General features: G+C 44.6%; 1 protein-coding gene across 1 annotated transcript in view; it reads left to right on the top strand.

Annotated features, from left to right (window-relative positions):
• Positions 1-12,815: 12,815 nt before the first annotated feature.
• enpp6 (ectonucleotide pyrophosphatase/phosphodiesterase 6) overlaps positions 12,816-22,979 on the top strand; it is a 36,911-nt gene continuing 26,747 nt past the window's right edge. Inside the window, exon 1 of the mRNA XM_083651558.1 lies at positions 12,816-13,059. Coding sequence (XP_083507684.1) covers positions 12,828-13,059 — 232 coding nt within the window. The 5' untranslated portion in view covers positions 12,816-12,827. The remainder of the gene's footprint in view (positions 13,060-22,979) is intronic.

Raw genomic sequence — 22,979 nt, 5'->3', positions numbered from 1 at the left:
GTCTGAAAAAATATTTTGTAATTCTGTTTTTGGAATACTGTGCAAGTAAACTTCACTGTGATCCTCATTATTATAAATCTAGAAATAGGTTCCATTCAGAAAGTGTTTTCCTAGAATGATTCCTCTCTCCCAATTTTACCATCTACAGTAAGTATTTTGTCTCCATGAATATCAGTCAGAAAACTGTATAGGCCTGTTCCAGATGTGCTGGAATTCCATTTTCTTGATTATTTATATATATATATATATATATATATATATATATATATATATATATATATATATATATAGCGTTGATGTACAGTAGCAAGCTACTTTTATTTTTGGCATGTACTGTAGCTTAGCTTGCTACATTTCTCTGGGGTTAGCTTCATGTGAAGCTATATTTAATGTAGAGTTCTTAATGTTAATGTTTTTTTATCTTGGTATTTATTTGTACTGTAATGTTGTAATTGTTTATCTCCAAATACACTTAAATGAGGCACTTGCTCTCAAGGGCCTTTCCTGTATAAACAAATCAATTAAATAAAAATAACACAAATAAACAGAATGGCTTGGGCCTTATACACATGATGCAAGGCTCAAGGGATTATCCTTGCTAGTTTTTAGCACTCAAAATACCCCCTTTTTTGTTTAATTTCCACTGGCTCAGTAGACTACATCAGTGGACGTGTTTCAGCGACCCAGGCAGTGGTTTCTGACACATGAAACGGCTCAACATTGTTTCAGCCTCTTACTCACAGAGTGAGAGTGATGTTGTCTTGTTAGGCAAGTCTGCCTGTCAAGTCTGTTTGACTCGTTCATTTCCCCCACATCAGTGTGATACACTTGTCTGCAGGAATGTGTCAAACTTCACAGGTGCTAGTGATAAAGTCCAAGTCAATTATTTGTGTAACACAAATGATTGACTCAGACTCTATCAGACTAGATAACATGGGGCTGTTTGCACATTCACCTTAGTGCTGGTGCAGACAGTAAAGAGTTGATCTGCTCCTGGACATGCATTCACAGTTCACATTTCAAAGATCAAGGCTGGCTAAGTGGCTATTGTGTAGCCTGCTGTGTTGATGCAACTTTACTGTTGGACTTCTTCAGCCCGGAACCCAAACTAAAAAGCCTAGTCTCTCACTGGATCCACAATCATTCTATTACATCCATTATGATGGATTGTCTGGTTCTCAGTTGTGACTGGCTGACTCAGTTGTAGGCAGCCTTAACCATGATGCTCTGACCTCATAATCATTCATTTAAATATGAATAATACTAATTGTAATATACACTTTTATGATAGGTGGGCTAATTGAAATATTAATAGGCCCATGTTAAGGTACTTATGTGTGTTGCTTAGCAACATCGTATGTCACTCCCCTTCCTCTCCCAATCTTCCCTCTCTATATTGTGAATAAAGGTGAAACGAGAGTGAAGGCTGGCTGACCAGACACTGTGTGGTTAGGTAGCTAATAGCTAACAAGCTAAAGACACTTCCACTCTGAACTGAGTAGCTCTGTTTGGGGTGTGGTTTTTGATCCACGCCTGGGCATGATCTCGTCCCTGATTCTGCTAGATTTTAACGTGATGTTTGTATCTAATTTTTGTGTGTATTACGTGTCATGTAGACATTGCTGCTTTGCACTGCAATTGAACAGGTCTCTCTTAAATAAATAAATAAATAGATGCATCTGTGATGACAGTAGCTATACCCGGTGCAAAACATCATTCATCATAATGAACCATGCTTATTACAGGTTGAAATGTTTAGAATCAGCTGTGCCATTCCAAACCAAATAGATGTGGCTCCTCAATATGGCCAACAGAGGGCGCAAGAGGTTTCACAATAATAATAATAACAAACTAATGGTAATAATAATGGTAATATTATTATTGTTATTATTAACAAAGTGAAAAAACGGTGGAGCTACTAGGAGTATTTTTATATATAGCAATATTTAATGTGAAGTAATATATCTGTGTACAAGCAGTTACAAATCAGAATATATCTTCAAAGGTACTACGGGCAAACAAAACGCAACGCGTTTCAACCACGCAGGTCTTCCTCAGGCAATGTTAGCTGGGCGTCGGCCACCGCACCTGTGTATATAAGGCAAATACGTGGCACAAGTCAGTTGGGATGACGTATGGTGGGCAGTGCTATGACATCACAGTATAGGATGGGCCTTGTTAAAGCAACGGAGGATAGCAACATCATACACAAGTAATAATAAATATACAATAATAGTTACAGCAGAAAGCAGCAGACTATAGGGGCACAACTGAACAACTGTTCAGTTGTGCCCCTTTTTCCTCCCTAGCCTATAACTTATAGCCTATAGCCTATAGTCTGCTGCTTTCTGCTGTAACTATTATTGTATATTTATTATTACTTGTGTATGATGTTGCTATCCTCCGTTGCTTTAACAAGGCCCATCCTATACTGTGATGTCATAGCACTGCCCACCATACGTCATCCCAACTGACTTGTGCCACGTATTTGCCTTATATACACAGGTGCGGTGGCCGACGCCCAGCTAACATTGCCTGAGGAAGACCTGCGTGGTTGAAACGCGTTGCGTTTTGTTTGCCCGTAGTACCTTTGAAGATATATTCTGATTTGTAACTGCTTGTACACAGATATATTACTTCACATTAAATATTGCTATATATAAAAATACTCCTAGTAGCTCCACCGTTTTTTCACTTTGAATACTTTTGCCTTTTGAGCTGCTTTGGTCTACACTCTCTGGGAGTTATTAACAATAAATAATAATAATAATGATAATAATAATAAACTGGCAGTTTAATGGCAAAGCCTGCACACATAAGGTTTCAAATTTCAGCATATCAAGCAGGTAGCCTATACTGCAGGCTGATGTAGTCCACAGGCAAACTGATTCTAAAACCTGAGATTTTAAATGCAGCAAACCATAAAGTTGTGTTGTCAGTTGTTTGTACCAAGGTAGCATTAAATGTCTATATTTTAATGGTCTTTGGCCTGACATTCTTCTGTCCAAGAGAAGCCGCGTTCATTCACTGTCATAGCAACATTGTTAGCCCTGCCTCCATTGATAACAGGGACACCAGGGTTGCCAGGTCCATGGTTTTTCAGCAGGATTGGGCTACTTTTGAAATGCATGTTGAATATCTTTTGGTCTGCTGGTTGGGTAAATCTATTTTGCATGCAAATTAGCTACACGATGAATAATATTTATAAATAGTCTCAGGCCCCAGGTCACGCAGAAAAATTAATTGACTCGAAGTTTAATAGCTCAATGAGACAATGTAGTAGGCTCCAATAGACAGCCAAAGTCACATCCAATTACGGCTTAGGCATTATGCACCAAGAGATTTCATCTGCCATTTATTTTCCCATATAGACATTTCGTAAAAATGCTTATAAAAATACTTTTACTTTTTCAAACCAAACGTTTCAGCTATATTTATAATCCGGAGAGACAATAGAACATTTCACTTGGACCAAAACGTAAAAAAAAGATCAGATGAGCTCATAGGATATGAGATTAATCAACACTTTCTTGAGGTCTTGAGTGGAGATAGGGCATCGCCGGGGTCATCAGGCGGGCACCCTTCTTCTTTGGTGGTTTGTTGATAGGCCCATGACACCTCCAGAGGGCTCAACAGCAACACCTGGTTGCACCAGGTGCGCTCCCCTCTGCTTTTTGCCCCTCTTGCTGGTCATTTTGCAGCCCAGTTGTAGTCTTTTCTTTTCAGCCAAAGCCAGTTGCTATAATCAGGAGAGACAATAGAACATTTCACTTGACCAAAACAATATATATATATATATATATATATAATATATTACATTATATAATAATATTATATAATGTAATATATAATATAATGTATTATTTTATTATTTATATATATATATATATATATATATATATATATATATATATATATATATATATATATATAATATATAATAATATTATATAATGTAATATATAATATAATGTATTATTTTATTATTTATATATATATATATATATATATATATATATAATATATAATAATATTATATAATGTAATATATAATATAATGTATTATTTTATTATTTATATATATATATATATATATATATATATATATATATATATACTGTATATATCGTCGGTGTCGGGCCAGGACCTCGAATGTCACTTTTTTCACTTTCTTACTTTTTGTCATGAATCAATGCCATTGGTCACCCTTCACGTCTCTGTGTGGTTTTTAACAAATGCAACCAATGGAAAAGCATTAAAACGAGCTTGTGAGTAAATCTCGTAACGCCATTCGCCCTCAATCTGTCAGTCAAACCTCGAAATCCCCCCCCTACCTCCGTGTGTACCCCCCCACGCAGGACACTAAACCCGGAAAAGACACACGGCAGACGCGCTGTGTATTTCTCATATCGTTTTGACTCATCCTGGCTTCCTCTGACGTTAATATATCAATCAAATGTTTTCCAGTTATTCCTAGGCTGCAAACTTGTTTTAACATGCAAATCGGAGTGCTTTCTGACGAGAATAAAGTAACGTTAACGTTACGTTATGTCAGACTATTTCTCACCCCATGCGAAAGCCCCAAATCGGCCATGAGAGGCGAGGGGCAATCCTGCTGCTCCTGCGCGCGCGCCCGCGGCCTGGAGCTTGGGGGCTCGTGCATGAGGATGCGGCTGCCTCCCGCTTGACTGGCCATGAGAAAGCGCTTCCAAGTCGGACTGATAATATAAACAACATCATTTGAGCTTATCCAGGTCAGATATTTATAAAGTAATGACACATTCAGCGGGAAACTAACTATAATTAAGACATGTGCCAACTTTACAATATATACAAGTCAACTTGTATATTAGATATTAATTGGCAGTTAGTATGGTCAAACAACAGTCTTTCATCAAGGAATCTCGATCACCAATTCATCCATTATAAACTTATACATAGATTCTATTACACTCCGAGGAAACTCTACCAAATGAAAATACTTCAGTCTCCCAATTGCTCATTTTGTCCTTATGGTAATCCAGGGACATATATCCATATGATATGGGAATGTCCAAAAGTAATGGATTTCTGGAAAATGGTTTGTGAAATACTTTCTACCATTGTTGGTAATTTTATTCCTATGCTTCCACAAGTGCTGCTCCTTAATGATAGCTCTGATTTAGATTTTTCTGTATCACAGAAGCGGCTGTGGCTAGCAGGCCTTACAGCAGCAAAGAAAATGATTGTCTGTAGATGGAAACCTCCCCATACTTTATCTAAGCGGGAATGGCTGCTCTCCTGTATGGATATAGTGTCTATTGAAGGGTCCATTGCAAGAATGAACGATGCAAGGATTTCAAACATAGATTTCTGGGATGCTGCATTGACAAAGATCAATTGCCTTGTTTAGTTGCTGATATGGGGTCCTTCTGGGGTTGAGGGGTGGGGTGGGGGTGGGAGGGGGGGTGGTTGGTTTCAATCAGAGCAGAAATATTTGATTTATCTCTTTATTTTAACATGGGCTATTTTTTCCGTTTAATCTTGCTTTTACTAATAATTTTGTTTTATTCTTATTTTTGATACTGTGGTGACATAATTACTGTATCTTGAATTTTGCATACCTTCACCTAGTTGAAGAAGTAATGTATGGTGTATTTCATGGCAGATGTAATGTCTATGTTCTCTTTATTATCAGAAGTGTTCTGACTGTCCTTGTTTTATTATATATGATATACAAAAATAAAAATAATTGATCATAAAAAAAGACATGTGCCAACTTTGACGACATTTGGTTCAGTAGTTTAAGAGCAAACAGGTTTTTTTTACTTCCTGAAAAGTTTCTGTTTTGGAGATTCGAGGTCCTGGAACGACAGCAGCGATATGTTGGTCTCGACCTAGTTTCAAGATGAAGACCAGACACGCTACCTCATATCATATCAATAGGCATCAGCTCCTAGCCTAAGGCAAGCGTAATCCTAGTGTGACGTCAAGCGTAATCCTAGTGTGACGTCCGCTGCGACGCGTGACTCATCACCCCATCCTCAACAGCCAATCAGCCCCTCAACTTGCAAATATGACGTCGGTAATGACATCAATGCCGAGGCTATGACGTGGCAGTACTTATAGCCATGCTCAGCGTGTCATCGTCCTCTTTCCCTGATCCTTCTCCTCCATGGTCGCTGTACCTGGGCTGATCGTATCCCATCCTCTGAAGCTGTGTTTCGCCCCACCCACCTCCCCAGTCCACCACCAATGTCTTGACTCCTGAAGAATCCCCTACGGGGGGGGGATTCTCTATCCTAGTCCGAGCAGATGCCCTCCTCTCTCACCTCAAGAAGAGAGGCATCTTACCACGGAGTCATAGTTGCCATGCTGCCATGCCATAGAATTAGTTGCCATGCCAATTCATGCCATAAATCTTATCGCCATGCCATTCGTGAATAAAGCTCGCTTGTTAATTCTACCCTCTCGTCTCTCATGATTGAAATATATATATATATGTGTGCATATGATTAAAGAATGATGATTTAATCATGATATGATAAAAAAAATCTTTGGTTTGGTCTGAGTGAATGAAATCTTCTCTTCTGATTCTAAATATAGCTGACTCGCTTGGTTTCACCAAGTACAACTTTTTTATAATCCTAAGCATTTTACGAAATGTCTATGGCAAAATAAGTGGCGGGTGAAATATCTTGGTGCGTATAACCGGACGTGCGGGTGACTTCGGCTCTCTAGTCTCTATAGCCTAACTAGGCAAAATCTTATCAATACTGGTCTACACCACAGAGTGATTTATTTATGATAATATCTAGCTACTGTAGACTATTTAGGACCTAGGCTATTCACCTTATGTTCAGACGCGGGGGTGGGCCAAATTCTTCCGGGTCGTGTTACCACATCCGGCGGTCACGGCGTGAGATACAAAAGAACGTCAGAAGAAGAGAGTTGTTTTTGTAGCGGACAGTGCAGGGGGTAAAACAAAGAACGTACAGTAGCCTACTACTTTGAGCTCGGTACACAGCAAGCAAGCGAGTATCCACTGTTAGCCAGGTCAGATAACATTATGGTCGACAATGACGAGCACTTTCTTGTAAAACATACCTGGACTCCAACAACGAAAGCTTCAGATAGTTTTCTCTCCTCTGAGCGCTCGAGCCACTTACGTCTATAAGACCTGCAGACATTAACGTAATTCCCTGGAATGCGAGACTTAACGAGCCAGTTACATGGCGTTGCATTCTTAGACATTGCCGTTTGCTTTTATTTGGTATGTTACATCCGATTGTCTAAATTATTACTTAATTCAGAGTTAGATGATATTGGAGCAGCCGGTCTTTTTCTTTTTCTGTTTCTTTTAGCCAGAAGTCATCACACGACCACACAACCGGGTCAAATGGGCGTGGCTACATAAGGTGAATAGGACGAATCAGCGTGACGTCACTTGCCACCCAGAAATGCGGAACCCCGTGGCAGTTAACTACACAGTAGTATGAGTTGTGCCAAACAAATGTTAATATCTCAAAAACTATACATCACATCGGTTATATTTTGACATTCTGAGTGAGAGCAGAATTAACTCAAGAGTTTGATGTATAATATATGCATGTCGTGTTAAAGTTGTGTGAACTGTTGCAGTTTTTAAAATGTAAACAGGGTCAGTCGGGTAGAATCAGACACTCAAGCAGGGACGGCTGGTATCAATGGGCTAGGGGGGGCTAAGCCCTCCCTATCATTTCCAATAAAATGAGAAAAGTATTATTATTATTTATCCTTTACGTAAATTATATCAAACAAACTTAGAATTGGTTGTTTATGTTGGTGGAACCTATAGATCAGCAACAGCGCCATCTATAGACACAAGAAAATCATCACAGTGGGCTAGCTTGATGCAGCCCAAAGACACTACCTTCAGCCTTCAATCACCTTCATAAAAAGTGATTGACAAGTGTCTGGCACGCCCCCTTGAGCTGCTGCCGTCTACGGCCCATTCGGGCTAAATTGGAACTGCCCAAATGGGCCGACCTGCTACTGACTTGACAACCAATGACAGCTCAAATATGACATGCACACACTACAAGTGAATCTGGCAATGGCGCTGAGGTGGACTACTTTCTCATTCATTTTCCTTCATGTCTGACAGGGGGAAATTATAAGTGAAGACACTAAGGAAAGACAAGACAAAATCGTAAGTTTTGTGTTACGTGGGCACAACGTGGGCACAACAGCTGCAGCTCATTAAACATGAAAGGGAAAAGACGTGAACAGCTCTCTCTGTCGTGCTCTCTCTCTCTCTCTCCTCTCTCTCTCTCCTCCCAATTGTGGTCTGATATTGACCGGCCTTGCCCCCCCCCTCCTCCTTTATACCCCCTGGCAATATTGACCCTGCCATAGACACCTACAGCAAACGTATCCACCAGGACATCACTAAATTAGAACAGAGCATTCCCTTTGTTAGACAGAACATCACCCACAGGGAACGAACAGCTCTGAATGAACTACAACATAGGACGACTCTATTGTCATTCGCCCCGCCGATAAGGGTGGAGCCGTAGTGCTACAGGACTACACTGACTATTTAGCAGAAGCCACCAGACAGCTCTCTGACACTAACACTTATGTCAGACTACAGAATGATCCTGGCACGCCCACCCGCAATGGCATTAAAGCTATAATTGACACGGCCCTTCAATCTGGCCACATCACTAAACGTGACCACAGATTCTTACTCTACAAACACCATAGGACCCCTATACTCTATCTACTGCCTAAAATCCACAAAAATAAAACACCATGTCCTGGACGTCCTATTGTTTCTGGCAATGAGTCCCTTCTTGAACCTCTATCACAATATGTTGATCACCACATCCAACCATTTGTCCGTACACTACCATCCTACGTCCGTGACTCCTCTGATTTTTTACTCAAACTTGACCAACTCAACCTAGACCTGTCTGACGTCATCTTAGCCACCATGGACATATAATCTCTATATACGAACATCCCACAACAGGCGGTCATTGACACAATCAGACAGACTTTATCCAACAGAACTACTGAGCTCCCCCCTAATGATTTCATCACCAAACTGGCTGAAATAAGCCTCCGAAACAACTACTTCATGTTTGGTGGTGAATACTTTCTACAGACTTCCGGAGTGGCGATGGGGTGCGCCGCAGCCCCGTCTGTGGCCAATCTGTATGTGGGCACCTTTGAGAAGGAGTTTGTAGATAACCCCACAGTCAATCCATTTATTGCCCACATCAGTCTATGGCTCAGGTATATAGACGACATTTTCCTCATTTGGCACGGCACAGCAGCCTCTCTTCTTGAGTTCCATCGCCTCTTTAACACTTGGAATATACATCTCCAATTCACCATCGAGCACTCCCCGGATTGTATCCACTTCTTGGATGTTTCTGTCTACAAACACAACAATAAATTAAACTCCACTATCTACAGGAAACCCACAGACAGGAACACCCTCCTACACGCCTCCAGTTATCATCCCTCCCCTCTCAAAAACAACCTGCCAGCCGGACAATTTATGCGCCTACGCAGGCTGTGTAGCGACAAGCGGGACTGCATATCCAAGTCCTCCGACATGCGTCTGAGGTTCCTGGAGAGGGGCTACGGTCGCCGCCCTGTCTCCCACGCCTTTAAGCGCGCACTTCATGCCCACAGAGACATACTACTGGAGCCCAGAAAAACGGACACTTCCCCTCCCAGGATCACTGCGACCCTCCAATACTCTCCCCTGGCCAATAAAATCAGACGCTGTCTCCTGAAACACTGGAACATCCTTCAGGTCCACAACACCTTCACACTACCCCCCAGGATTGCTTCTACGCGCAATCCTAACATCAGAGACAAGCTGGTTAAGACCTTCCATACTCCCAGCATCACGCAACGTACCATTGACTCCGTACCTCCCCCCGTTGGGCATTCCCCTTGCGCACACTGCTCATGTTGCGCACAGTCACTCAGACTCAAAACGTTTACTACCCCGGACAATCAGACTTACAAACTGAAACACCTCACCACCTGCGCATCGCAGGGGGTAGTATATGCCATCAGTTGCCCGTGCCCCTTCCTATACATCGGGAAGACCACCCGCCCTCTACGCACACGGATCACTGAACACAAAAGTGCAATTCGCCGTGGAGACACCAAAGCCCCACTAGTCGAACATTTTTTGAGCAAATCACTATTGACAGTGATCTCCGCTTCTGGGCTATTGACCTTGTCAAGCAGCACCCGAGAGGCGGGGATTTGGATAGAGCGCTCCTGACACGCTGGATCCATGCGCTCCACACCACCGCTCCCCACGGCCTCAATGAAGAATTTGATCTATCATGTTTCCTATGGTGCCGCGTAGGGGTGTCACAATATATCGTCCCACGAAATTTCGCGATAGTAAAACGTCACGATATGTATTGTTGAGATGAAATCTCATATCGCAAAAAAAAAAAAAAAAAAATAGACTAAGAAACGTCTTTGTTTGTTGAAGTTCTATGTGTGGAAAGTAGTTCAGTTGAACAAGTCTCTGAAGAGACACATGAGAAGTTATACAGGAGAGAAACCATTCAATTGAGTTTCTGGCAAAACAGTTTACTTGACAGGAAAAACTGAAGATGCATAAAAAATAGATTAAGAAAAGTCTTGTTGTTTGAGTTTGAAGAAAAACTGAAGATGCATAATGAGAATTTATACTGCTGAGAAACCTTTTAGTTCAAAGTAAATCTAAGTGATGGTGTAACTCATTCTATTTCAAGATAAGCCTCATCTCCAATCTCATGTTTTTTCTAGTTGTTATTGTAATAACAATTTCCCACAACAGCATGATTTGTATTTGTGCATTTCAAATAAAATACTACTTTTCCAGTCATATATTGTCATTATTCAAGTTTAAAAAAATATTGTTAAAATCGTATCGTATCGTATCGTTATCGTGAACCCAGTATCGTGATACGTATCGTATCGTGAACTGAGTGTATCGTGACACCCCTAGTGCCGCGTCTATGTGCCGACAGGCCGCAGTGCCGACAGGTCGCAATGCCGATAGCCCACAAGCAGAACCAGCTGAGCGAGGCGGCGTGCAGCGTGTCGGTGGAGCTAACCTCTCCCAGCCCCCACGCCAAACCTAACCTCCCCCATGCCATGCCTAAACCTAACCTCCCCCAGACCCTAACCCAAAACCTAACCTCTCCCACCCCCACGCCAAACCTAACCTCCCCCATGCCATGCCTAAACCTAACCTCCCCCAGACCCTAACCCAAAACCTAACCTCTCCCAGCCCCCACGCCAAACCTAACCTCCCCCCATGCCTAAACCTAACCTCCCCCAGACCCTAACCCAAAACCTAACCTCTCCCAGCCCCCACGCCAAACCTAACCTCCCCCCATGCCTAAACCTAACCTCCCCCAGACCCTAACCCAAAACCTAACCTCTCCCAGCCCCCACGCCAAACCTAACCTCCCCCCATGCCATGCCTAAACCTAACCTCCCCCAGACCCTAACCCAAAACCTAACCTCTCCCAGCCCCCACGCCAAACCTAACCTCCCCCCATGCCTAAACCTAACCTCCCCCAGACCCTAATCCAAAACCTAACCTCACCCACCCCCACGCCTAAACCTAAGGTCGGCATTGCGGGTGGTCGGCATAGCGGGTGGTCGGCATAGCGGGTGGACCCCGTTTCCTATAGCTAGTCTAACACCTATATCTGCTCCCTCCGTTAACATGCTTCACATGTTCTCACTGTAGATTGCTTTGTGATGTGCTGTGTATCCGCTTGATGTCTCCACATCAGTGTATTAGTCGTACTATTATTTATAGCCTATGTGTTTTTATGTGGACATAAATTAATCATTTAAATGCGTGTGTGTGTGTGTGTGTGTGTGTGTGTGTGTGTGTGTGTGTGTGTGTGTGTGTGAGAGAGAGAGAGTGGTACAGAAAGTTTTGCATCAGGCAATTCTTATAGCCTACTTAGTGTTGTTTGTTGTTTGTTGCTGTAATTTGGTATCTCGGAGGCTGCTGTTGCTGCAGCAAGCAGCATGAGCTATTGGTGGTTATAATTTTTTAGCTCCTCCACCCAATATCACCACCAGCCATCACTGCACTCAAGCCTCCCAAAGCTCAGGCTCCATAGGGTTCTATTGCCGTTGCCACCAATGACGCGGTTTGTTTACCAAAATGCTGCTCGGCTGATCCCTCGTATAGGTGAAAGTGTTAGATGATGTCACCGCTAATGATGATGATGATGTCACCAAGGATGTCAACAGTGATGATGCCACAGTGATGATAACAGTGAGGATGTCATAATTGATGACAATGTCATCACTGATGATGTCACTCTTGACATTATATGTCATTTGAAGCTTATAATGTCATCATTGACGATGTCACAGTCACACCTGACATAATACACTGTTGAAGGCTAGGCAATTATGTCACTGATGATGTCACTGTCGAAGGCTATAAGACTCAGCTCTGCCAGCTTCATGCTGTCAGATCATGTTAGGAAGGACTGAGCACTGAGGTGATGCTGGCACAGCCAGCCTCTAAATGGTGTTATTTTGTTGATTACATAGAAGGTGATGATGATACAGTAGGCTACATTTGGCAATGATAGCAATGCTGTTGGTAGAGGTAGAGGCCATAGATTTGTTAGGGGTATATTTTGTGTTCTGGTAGGGTAGGCTATTGGCTTGGGCTTGATTGGCCATTATGCTGGTTTTGTCACACAGACCTGGCAACCCTGACCACACACACACTGGCTGCTCATTCATCTGCGCTAGACTGTGCAGAGCCCAGTCAGTCTAGCACAGCACGAGCCCACAGCACCATGTCCCCGAGCCTCGTGCGCACCCTGCTACTCGTGCTGCTCTGCGCGGGTCCGTGTCTCGCGAGCCGCCCGCTGCTCGTCTTCTTGATTGACGGCTTCCGGTACGACTACATGGACGACCTGCACGCGCTGCCGGGGTTCCGACAGCTCGTGGGCAGCGGGGTGAAGGCGGACTACATGACGCCGGACTTCCCCAGTCTATCATACCCTAACTACTACTCACTAATGACAGGTAGGCTGGCTGTCTGTCTGTCTGTCTGTCTGTCTGTCTGTCTGTCTGTCTGTCTGTCTGTCTGTCTGTCTGTCTGTCTGTCTGTCTTATCTATCTATCTATCTATCTATCTATCTATCTATCTATCTATCTATCTATCTATCTATCTATCTATCTATCCTATTCTATTCTTTATTGGCATGCTCTCTCTCTCTCTCTCTCTCTCTCTCTCCCTCTCTCTCTCTCCCTCTCTCCCTCTCTCCCTCTCTCTCTCTCTCTCATGTTAATAATAGGCTAGTTTAATAATAGTTGAATGTATTTTTTGGATTATCCTCATACACTAGGCCACTATAACTACTCTCTTTTTTCCCACTCTCGGGGTCCACAGTCCACACAAGTCAACGTCACATCATAATACAAAACAATAAGAATAAGCATAATAGTTTGAAAGGCCTAACCTGAAAAAAGTCCACTTCAACAAGTGTAGAGCTGCGATTAATCATTCATGTTAGTTGTCAATTATTAAATTAATCACCAACTATGTAGATAATCGGTTTGAGTAAGACAATCTCCCCTCTCTGATTCCAGCTTGTTAAATGTGAATATTCTCTGGTTTCTTCACTCCTCTATAACAGTAAACTGAATATCTTTGGGTTGTGGACAAAACAAGACATATGTCATCTTGGGCTTTGGGAAACACTTATCAACATTTTTCACAATTTTATTTATTTATTTATTTATCTCAGTAGATTTATTTTTTTTGGGGGAGGGGATACATTTTAGATTGATTCTTCTCTTTTCTTCTATTATTTCTTCAATTCAAAAGGCTGGTCATGTGTTCATAGCCTGCAATTTATTTCAGTTGTTAAGAAAACGGCATGTGTGACTTTTAGCCTAGCTGGTTTTAGAGAATATCTGAATGTCTTAAAGTGTTGGATATTTCAAAATGTCTCCACAGACAAGAAACCTGCAGTCATCTATTGTCCTAATATAAACTTGTTTTGATCCTATGTGTTCATTCTCATTCAGTTATGACAGGCCAAAATGGCTTTCCAGTCCTGGTTCAAGCACTTGTGAAATATTTCATACAATACGGTCTTCATCATGTTTTATCGACCTGGTGAAAGTCAGCAGTTGAAAGAAAGCTGTGTGTTTTGAGGAAGACTGATCAATTTAAATTGATTAATTTATTAAGCTATAAACAATTAAGCAATAGTTCAGTTCAGTTCACTTTATTTATACAGGAAGGGATAAAAATGACATTTCACAACTGGCCTGACTCAGTTACAAACTGGTTTTCAGCAGGTTCCTGTTCTGCAGTACAGTAAACAAAAAAGAATGAATATACAAGAACATGTTCAATTTCACTACATACAATTTTACAGACCTAACAAATCAATTACATTTACAAACATTCATTCATTCATCAATACAAAACAGCAACAGCAAAACATTTAAAACCTAGGGATGAGTCTGATCAGTGATTACAGGAGTTTTCTAGCATCAGATGTTTGTAGGCTTTTTGAAATGTGAGATGGAGGTTATTGCTCTGGTGTGGAATGGGATCTCGTTCCAAATTTTGGTGTATGTGTGGAAGAATGATCTTAGTCCATATTGTATGTCAGTACTGGTATGAGTGCATGTGAGATTGATCTGGTGATGTGTGCTTGTCTTGTGTTGTGTCTTGGGAGTAAAGCTGTGTAAGTGTTGGAGAAGAGTTGTTTCTGAGCATAAAATAAAACTTAATGGCTAGACTTTTTGTGTAGTTCTGAAAAGTTGTAGCAGAGGAGTGTGAGAGTGCAGTACAGTGGTGAGTCCAAGGTGGGGTTTGTAGGTGAGGTGAGTATCAAGTGTTACTCTAACATATAATTAAAAGATTATTGTTTAAATGGTTCACACACTCTGGTTTGGCTGACATAGGCTTTCAGTCAAGCAGCTGTTGTTTCTCTGTATCTTTAGCTGATAGGGGCTGTTGACCTGTTGACCCCTTGACTTGACAGTGCAATTTGAGTTATGCGTGCCTTGCCCAAGCCACGCTCAAGCCACGCTCAAGCCACGCTCAAGCGACCGTGCAGGATTCAGTCCCATTTTCCAAGCGCGAAGCGTGAATCTGCCAGGTATGAAGTCAATGGAAGTTGTGGGCGGGGTCAAGGCGCGCCGAGTGAGGCACTGAGGAAAAGAGAGTGCTTCTTGTGTGGTTAAGCGTGAGCTCAGCTTCAGTGTGCTTTAAGCCTGGCTCTGGCGTATGGTGTGAACGTGGGCTAAGACGCGCGTTAGATACAGTAGTGCCCTCCATCTTTTATAAATGTGGTAAAATAAATCGCCCGCATCCTGACGTCAGGAGGCAGACATTTTTGGAGCCATAAGAACCGCCCCCTATTCAAATCCTGCCTCAAGAAAAAGTGTAAACAGGGAAATGACGATATTTAGCATTTGGGTTGAAACTAATGTCTCAAACTTTTGGAGGCTTACAATTAGTCACAATAAGACCCTAAATTACATAGTTAGAAGGTTTTTGTGGATTTCGGTTTCCAGGGTCTTTTAAGCTATTAATGCAATAAGTGTGATGAATCTTCTGTTAATTGATAGCTACATAATTGGTCGCTACACTATTATTATTGTTACTAGTAGTAGGCCTATCAGCAGGAATAGAAGTAGTGCAAATTCAACCAATCTCTGCAATATTTGCGAGGGCTTGCAATTTTTCAACATTCCCGCGATTTCTCAGCAGAAACGGCAGAATTGGTTCCTCAACTTGCAATTTCTGCCAGTTCCTGCTATTTTACTGCAGAAAAATAAAACGACACAAATTCCATTGCAATTTTTGAGAAAAGCTGTCATTAGATAGAAGTTAAGCGACTTTGAGTACTTGGTACACACACACACACACACAAAACGAAAAGGAGAAAAAACTGAACACCTGGAGGGAAGAATTATTGTTGAATTTAGGGATGCACCGATAAATCGTATCGATTGATATTGGCTTTGTTGACTGCAATCGGCTTATCGGCAAAAAAAGAGGTGGCGTTCACTGATTGCATGGTATTATCATAGTTGTTCATAGTTGTTTATAGTTACTAGTTTATCATAGTTGGGCCATATCATTTCTGCCTGGCTACCGTACTCATGTACCTATTCACCTTAGCAGCGGTCAGCCAGTTAAAGATTTATTTGATGATCCGTTTGCACCACACATACTGCAGTTTCATAATAAAATCTGGCTATCTAGTACTAAAACATTACAGCATAACAAAAGAAGACTAATTAATACAACACGCCATTTCTGCCTAGTCCCTTACTCAGGAACCCTATCTAGCAGCCACCTCTTAAGTTTAACTTTAAAGGTGCTTTGACTTGAGGCCTCCTTAATATCCAGTGGGAGCAGATCATTCACTGGGCCCCTGCAAAGCAAAGGAACATTGGCTAACTAACTGACAGTAGGTTGGCTGGGCTAGCTCTGGTGCCGTGGATGTGTGCTTCTCCTACTCTGGTGAGGTAGTTTGTGAGGCTAGCTCTGGTGCTGTGGCTGTGTGCTTCTCCTACTCTGGTGAGGTAGTTTGTGAGGCTAGCTCTGGTGCTATGGCTGTGTGCTTCTCCTACTCTGGTGAGGTAGTTTGTGAGGCTAGCTCTGGTGCTGTGGCTGTGTGCTTCTCCTACTCTGGTGAGGTAGTTTGTGAGGCTAGCTCTGGTGCTGTGGCTGTGTGCTTCTCCTACTCTGGTGAGGTAGTTTGTGAGGCTAGCTCTGGTGCTGTGGCTGTGTGCTTCTCCTACTCTGGTGAGGTAGTTTGTGAGGTATACTGGGGCCCTATCCATGACTATCTTATGGACCATTGTAAGTGTAATCTGTGCCACCCTGGCCTCCACAGGTAGCCAGTTTAATTCTTCTAGTTGGTTCCTGCCCGCGTGGTCACGTGGACCGCAACCCAAAACCACCATGACCAACTTGTTATGAGATACCTGCAGTTTTTGTTTACTACCCTTTGTCAGCCCGCTGTACCATGCCAAAGAGCCATAATCAAGGTGCGGCTGCACAAGGCTGTTTGCTAATAGCCTAATGCTGTCTCTGTCTAAGAGATTGGCCTTCCTTTGCTAACAATCTGGTTCTTGCATTAACTTTCCCCACTACCTGGAGAGCCATTTCTTCCCCCTCCAAGACTGTTATCTAATATGCAGCCCAGATATTTTACTGACGTTTTGGCTTTTATAACCTGCGAGCCTAGCTCAACTCTGAGTTCAGGGGTCCTCCTAAGCCTGTCACACTTCCTGTGACAGTACAGTACTTATATTGTCTTCATTATGTTCATTGTGGCCACACTGCTGTGTGTGCAGACTCCTATAAGAGTCAGACGCTTTGAAACAGACGGCGTTTTGAACAGGAAGTCATAACACAACTGGGTCAAGTGGGCGGGGCTACATAAGGTGAATAGCCGGCTAAAAAGGCTTTTGAAACAGTTATTTTTCACATAAAAAAATCTTTGCCATGTGAAAGAAGCTTATTTAAAGGCTGTTTGTTTCAGTTCAGGTATTTGTTTATCATGAATATTTCTTTGTTTCCTGTCACAAAAGGGGTAATAAAAAAATATCAGTATCGGCTATCGGCCAAATTGTTATTTTAAACATCCGTATCTATCGGCCCAGAATGGTCAGGAGTACCATTATAACGTCCGCCCAAGGAGGTCATGTTTTGGGTGGCCTTGGTCTGTCTGTGTGTCAGCATGATGAGAGAGACAGAGAGAGAGAAACAGAGACAGAGAAATGATGGGCCTTTTTCACAGTAGACATTTGTGTGTAAAAGGCAGGGTAAACACAGGTGCAACCAAAACATTAATGAGGGCCCCAGAACACCTAAATGGATTGGACATTGGAAACCCTCATTCATGTTTTTCACCTGTGTTTACCCTGCATTTTAGACACCAAATGGCTGCTCTGAAAAAGACCTATTGAAGCAGACGCAGACAAATGAATGAAGCCATTGAGTGACATGCACAGATGTGAGTGGTGCCTCCTGCTCCCCATCAGGACCATGGTACTGCTGTCTCCTCTCCTCTCCTCTCCTCCCCTCTCCCCTCCTCTCCTCTCCTCTCCTCTCCCCTCCTCTCCTCTCCTCTCCTCTTCTCTCCTCTTCTCTCCCCTCCTCACCCCTCCTCTCCTCTCCCCTCCTTTCTCCTCTCCTGTCCCCTCCTCTCCCCTCCCCTCCTTTCTCCTCTCCTGTCCCCTCCTCTCCCCTCCCCTCCCCTCCTCTCCTCTCCCCTCCCCTCCTCTCCTCCTCTCCTCTCCACTCCCCTCCTCTCCCCTCCTCTCCACTCTCCCCCTCTCCCCTTCTCCTCCTCTCCTCTCCTCTCCCCTCCTCTCCACTCTCCCCCTCTCTCCTCATCCCTTCTCCTCCTCTCTCCTCCCCTCCTCTCCTCTCTCCTCTCCCCTTCTCCTCCTCTCCTCTCCTCTCCTCTCCCCTCCCCTCCTTTCGTCTCCTCTCTACTCCCCCCTCTCCTCTCCTCTCCCCTTCTCCTCCTCTCCCATCTCCCCCTCTCTCCTCTCCCCTTCTCCTCATCTCCCCTCCTCTCCTCTCCCCTCCTCTCTACTCCTCTCCTCCTCTCCCCTCTTCCCTCCTCTGCTCTCTCCTCTTCCTTCCTCTCTCCTCCCCCTCCTCTCCTCACTTTGTTGTGAGCAGTTTCATGTAGGAACTATTTAATTTTGTAGGAACTAGCTAGCAGCTAGCGGGTGTAGTTCGGTCAAAAGAAAATTGTTCCTCCATGAAACTGCTCTTAACAAGGTCTGTGGATTATCTTGAGTAACGGGGTCATGATTTCTGGAAAGAGACAATGCTGTTGAGTTTTTCAAATGTACTTCTTTGGCACTTTGAGCACCACAAGCCGAGTGCCATCCAGTTCCATTGTATTGGAGAGAAGGCAGAAACTCTGCGGCCGATATCTCCAAAACTCAGGCAACTAACACAAAACCATATAGATGGATAAATAGCACTACAGGCGAGAGGGAAAATATGTATTTTGGATTTTAGGGTGAGCTGTTCCTTTAACTCATTGAGTGCCAGCCACTTTTGAAAAACGGATGCTCCCAGTGCCAGCCCTTTCAGAGCGTTTTCAGTGATTTCTCGAGGCCCACAGAATATTGTGTGATATTACTATGTAAACACTGAACGCGCCCAAAGAACGATGAGACTCTCTTCTATCATCAGCAAAAAAAAAGTTTATTGATATAATTTTCCGTTCTTTAGTTATCAGGCGGAGAAGATAGGTTGATTTCAGCAAAAACAGACGTTTCAAATTAGAAGCTGAGATAATGAGCCTTTTGTGAAATGAAGCATTTCAAGCACATCACCGACTCTGAAGCTAATACTTTCTGATGTAGTGACACCTCAAAAATAATTTCCTTCAATAAAAGAGCGAAAACAAAGGAATTTTGATGGCAAAATAATATTTTTTAGCTGCAACCAGCAGCGCTGGCCTTCTTGCTGGTCTTGATTTACTGCTGGTGGGCATCAGATATTCTAGCTTGTGTTTTGCCAATCTGTCCATCGAGCCTGCTGTCTGGGTCGGTACGTGTTGTATGGTGCCCTGCGTGCCCCACCCCCCTCACCCCTCCTCCTCTGTGGGAGTGTCTCTGGTGGCTCTCTGCTGCGTTTGCTCTGCACTGAAAAGTGCGCTACGCCCAGCTTTTCAAGATTCAAGATTCAAGATTTTTATTGTCACTCCATGGTACAAGTATCACGTGTGAAATTCTTGTGCTGTGGACTCCGTTTACAACATAGTGCAAATAGTACAAATATAACAAATATAACAGGGCATATGGGTGCAAAAACACAAGAGACACAACAAGCATAAGGCAGTATAGTGATAAGACAAGTCAGAGACAGTGGCATATTCACTGCACATAGGTGCACGTGTCGGGTGCATACTTTAGACGTGCTTAAACATTTTAAATTCTGCGTATTTGACATACAGGTGCAAATAACATATTCCTTATTAAACATACAATTAAACTCGGCATTTTAAATTCGGCGTATTTGACATACAGGTGCAAATAGCATATTCCTTATTAAACATACAATTAAACGTTAGACATACGTAATGGTAGCAGCTACAGTACGGTACAGTGCGGCTACTACACTATTTGTGTATGTTAAGGAGTCTCGTGGCCTGCGGGAAGAAACTGTTCCTCAAGCGATTTGTGCGTGCTTTCGGAACCCTGTATCTTCTCCCTGAGGGTAGCAGGGAGAACAGGCTGTTGTGGGGATGGTTTGTGTCTTTGATGATCTTCAGGGACCTCCTGAGGCACCGCTGTTTATACAGTTCATGCAGATCTGGCAACTCACATTCTGTTACGTGCTGTGCCGCGCGTCTCACTCTCCGTAGCGCCCTGCGGTCCATGGTGGTACAGTTCCCGTACCAGGTGGTGAAGCCGCCAGTCAGCAGGCTTTCAATGGTGCCTCTGTAGAAGTCCCTGAGGATTTCTTTCCTTAGCCCAAATTTCTTCAGGCGCTTGAGTCCGTGTATTCGCTGTTGGGCCTTTTTGACGACAGTGGCGGTGTGGCCGGCCCATGTCAGGTCCTGGTGGATATTGACTCCCAGGTACTTGAAGCTGTCCACCCTTTCCACCACTGTGCCGTTGATGGTGATTGGGGGGTGTGCGCCCCCCCCCCCTCCTGTAGTCTACAATGATCTCCTTGGTCTTGGAGACGTTTAGAGAGAGGTGGTTGTCCTGGCACCATTGTTCCAGGGCCCCCACCTCCTCTCTGTAGGCCGTCTCGTCGCTCCCCGAGATCAGCCCCACGACTGCTGTGTCGTCTGCAAACTTCACGATGGTGTTAGAGGTTTGAGTCGCCACGCAGTCGTGGGTGTAGAGGTCATACCAGAAGGGGCTGGAGACGCACCCCTGGGGCGCTCCTATGCTGATGGTCAGTGGGGAGGAGGTGAGGTTGCCCACCCTCACCACCTGGCGGCGGTCTGTCAGGAAATCCAGGATCCAGTCGCACATTGCTGTGTTAAGTCCCAGGTCCTTGAGCTTGCATACCAGCCTGGAGGGTACTATGGTGTTGAATGCTGAGCTGTAGTCCACGAACAGCATTCTTACGTAGGTGTCCTTCCCCTCCAGGTGGGACAGGGCGGTGTGGAGCACGTGTGCTACTGCATCCGCTGTGCTCCTGTTGGGCCGGTATGCGAATTGTAGCGGGTCGTGGTCCGGGGGGAGTGTGGGGCGGATCTTTGATATGACCAGCTTTTCAAAGCACTTGCTGGCTATTGGTGTGAGGGCTATTGGGCGCCAGTCGTTGAGGCTGGTCGCTTTCTGCTGCTTGGGAATGGGGATGATTGTCGCTGCTTTGAAGCAGGAGGGAACTCGTCGGAGGGAGAGAGACTGGTTGAAAATGTCTGTGTATACGCCTGCCAGCTGGTGGGCGCAGGCCTTGAGGACCCGCCCGGGGATGCCGTCCGGGCCGGCCGCCTTGCGAGGGTTGATACGCAGGAACGACCGGCGCACCTCCTCCTCAGTGATGGTGAGAGGGCGGTCTTGGTCTGTGGGGGGGGGGAGGTGGGGGGGGTTGGTGGTTAGGTGGGGATGGGAGGGGGTGCTGAGGGCTGGGGGGGAGGGGGGGGGAGGGGAGGTGGGGGGGAGAGGTGGCGGGGAGAGGAGGGCAGTGGGGGGGGGGAGAGGAGGGGTGGTGGCGGGGAGAGGAGGGCGCGGGGAGAGGAGGGCAGTGGGGGGGGGGAGAGGAGGGGTGGTGGGGGGGCGGAGGGGCGGAGGGGGGGAGTGGTGGTGGGGGGAGAGGGGGGGAGGGGTGGTGGGGGGAGAGAGGTGGCAGGGGGGGGAGGAGAGGAGGTGGCAGGGGGGGGAGAAGAGGAGGTGGCAGGGGGGGGAGGAGAGGAGGGGGGGAGGGTTGGGAGGAGAGGAGGAGGGAGGGGGGGTGGTGGGGGGGGTGATGGGGGGGAGGAGAGGAGGAGAGGGGTGGAAGAGGAGGAGGGGAGGCGCTCTGGCAGAGGGGTCGAACCTGGCGTAGAACGCGTTGAGTTCGTCTGGCAGGGTGGGTGACTCGTTGTTGTTTTGCTGTTTTGCCCCTTTGAAGTCAGTGGCAGCGTGGAGGCCTCTCCACAGGTGTTTGGGGTTGTTTGAGTCCAGTTTTGCTTCCAGCTGCCTGCCATATTCTCTCCGTGCTCTTTTTAAAGTGCTTCGGAGGGCATATCTTGTTTGTTTGTATTCCTCTGGTGTTCCGGAGTTGAAGGCGGTGGTCCTGGCGTGTAGGGCTGCCCGGGCGTTCCGCCGTTTGGCTCCCAGCGCTTCCAGCTGAGAATAATGTAACTTTTCAGAAAGACGCTGGTGTCGGCAAGTAATCATGTGGAGGGGCTATCGCAGCGGAGACGGAGGGGCTCAATTGTGGCAGCAGATTGGCTGCTGTTCACAGGCACAGCTAACGTTATGCTTCATGCATATCGAAGATGATATATTGCTTTTATAAAACGGTTTCCAAGTATGATAATATAAATATAATAATAATACTATAAGTCCGACTGGCATGGTATTCTGATAGAGTCAGTTGAAACACTACTGTAAGGCGGGACCTCTAGCAAGAAGATAGACGTGCGGGTGATTTGATTGGATCGTTCTGGAGACTGAAGTTGACATTGGCCAATCCTGGCGCTTGCTGAGAAGCTGAGAGCTTTCTGGAAACCCCGACAGGCAGCTCGAGCGCAGCGCTGCATTCTCAGCGCTTGCTGAGAAGCTGAGTGCTTTCTGCAAAGCCCGACACCAACTAACGTTACGGGGTTAAATGCGGGGTTAACAGCCTTTTTTTTGCAAAGAAGACATTAGCCCGCATCTATTCTTGTACAAAACATAATTTTCTGCGAAGTATTAGTAAAGTTATAAGCGAAGATCGATTCACAAGGATCTGACAGCTGTCTCCGCCATTTGTTTTTTTTGAGGTAACCAAA

This window comes from Poromitra crassiceps, assembly GCF_964638095.1.
Source record: "Poromitra crassiceps genome assembly, chromosome: 15".
NCBI classification, from domain to species: Eukaryota; Metazoa; Chordata; class Actinopteri; order Beryciformes; family Melamphaidae; genus Poromitra; species Poromitra crassiceps.
This window is presented reverse-complemented; position numbering and strand designations above follow the sequence as displayed.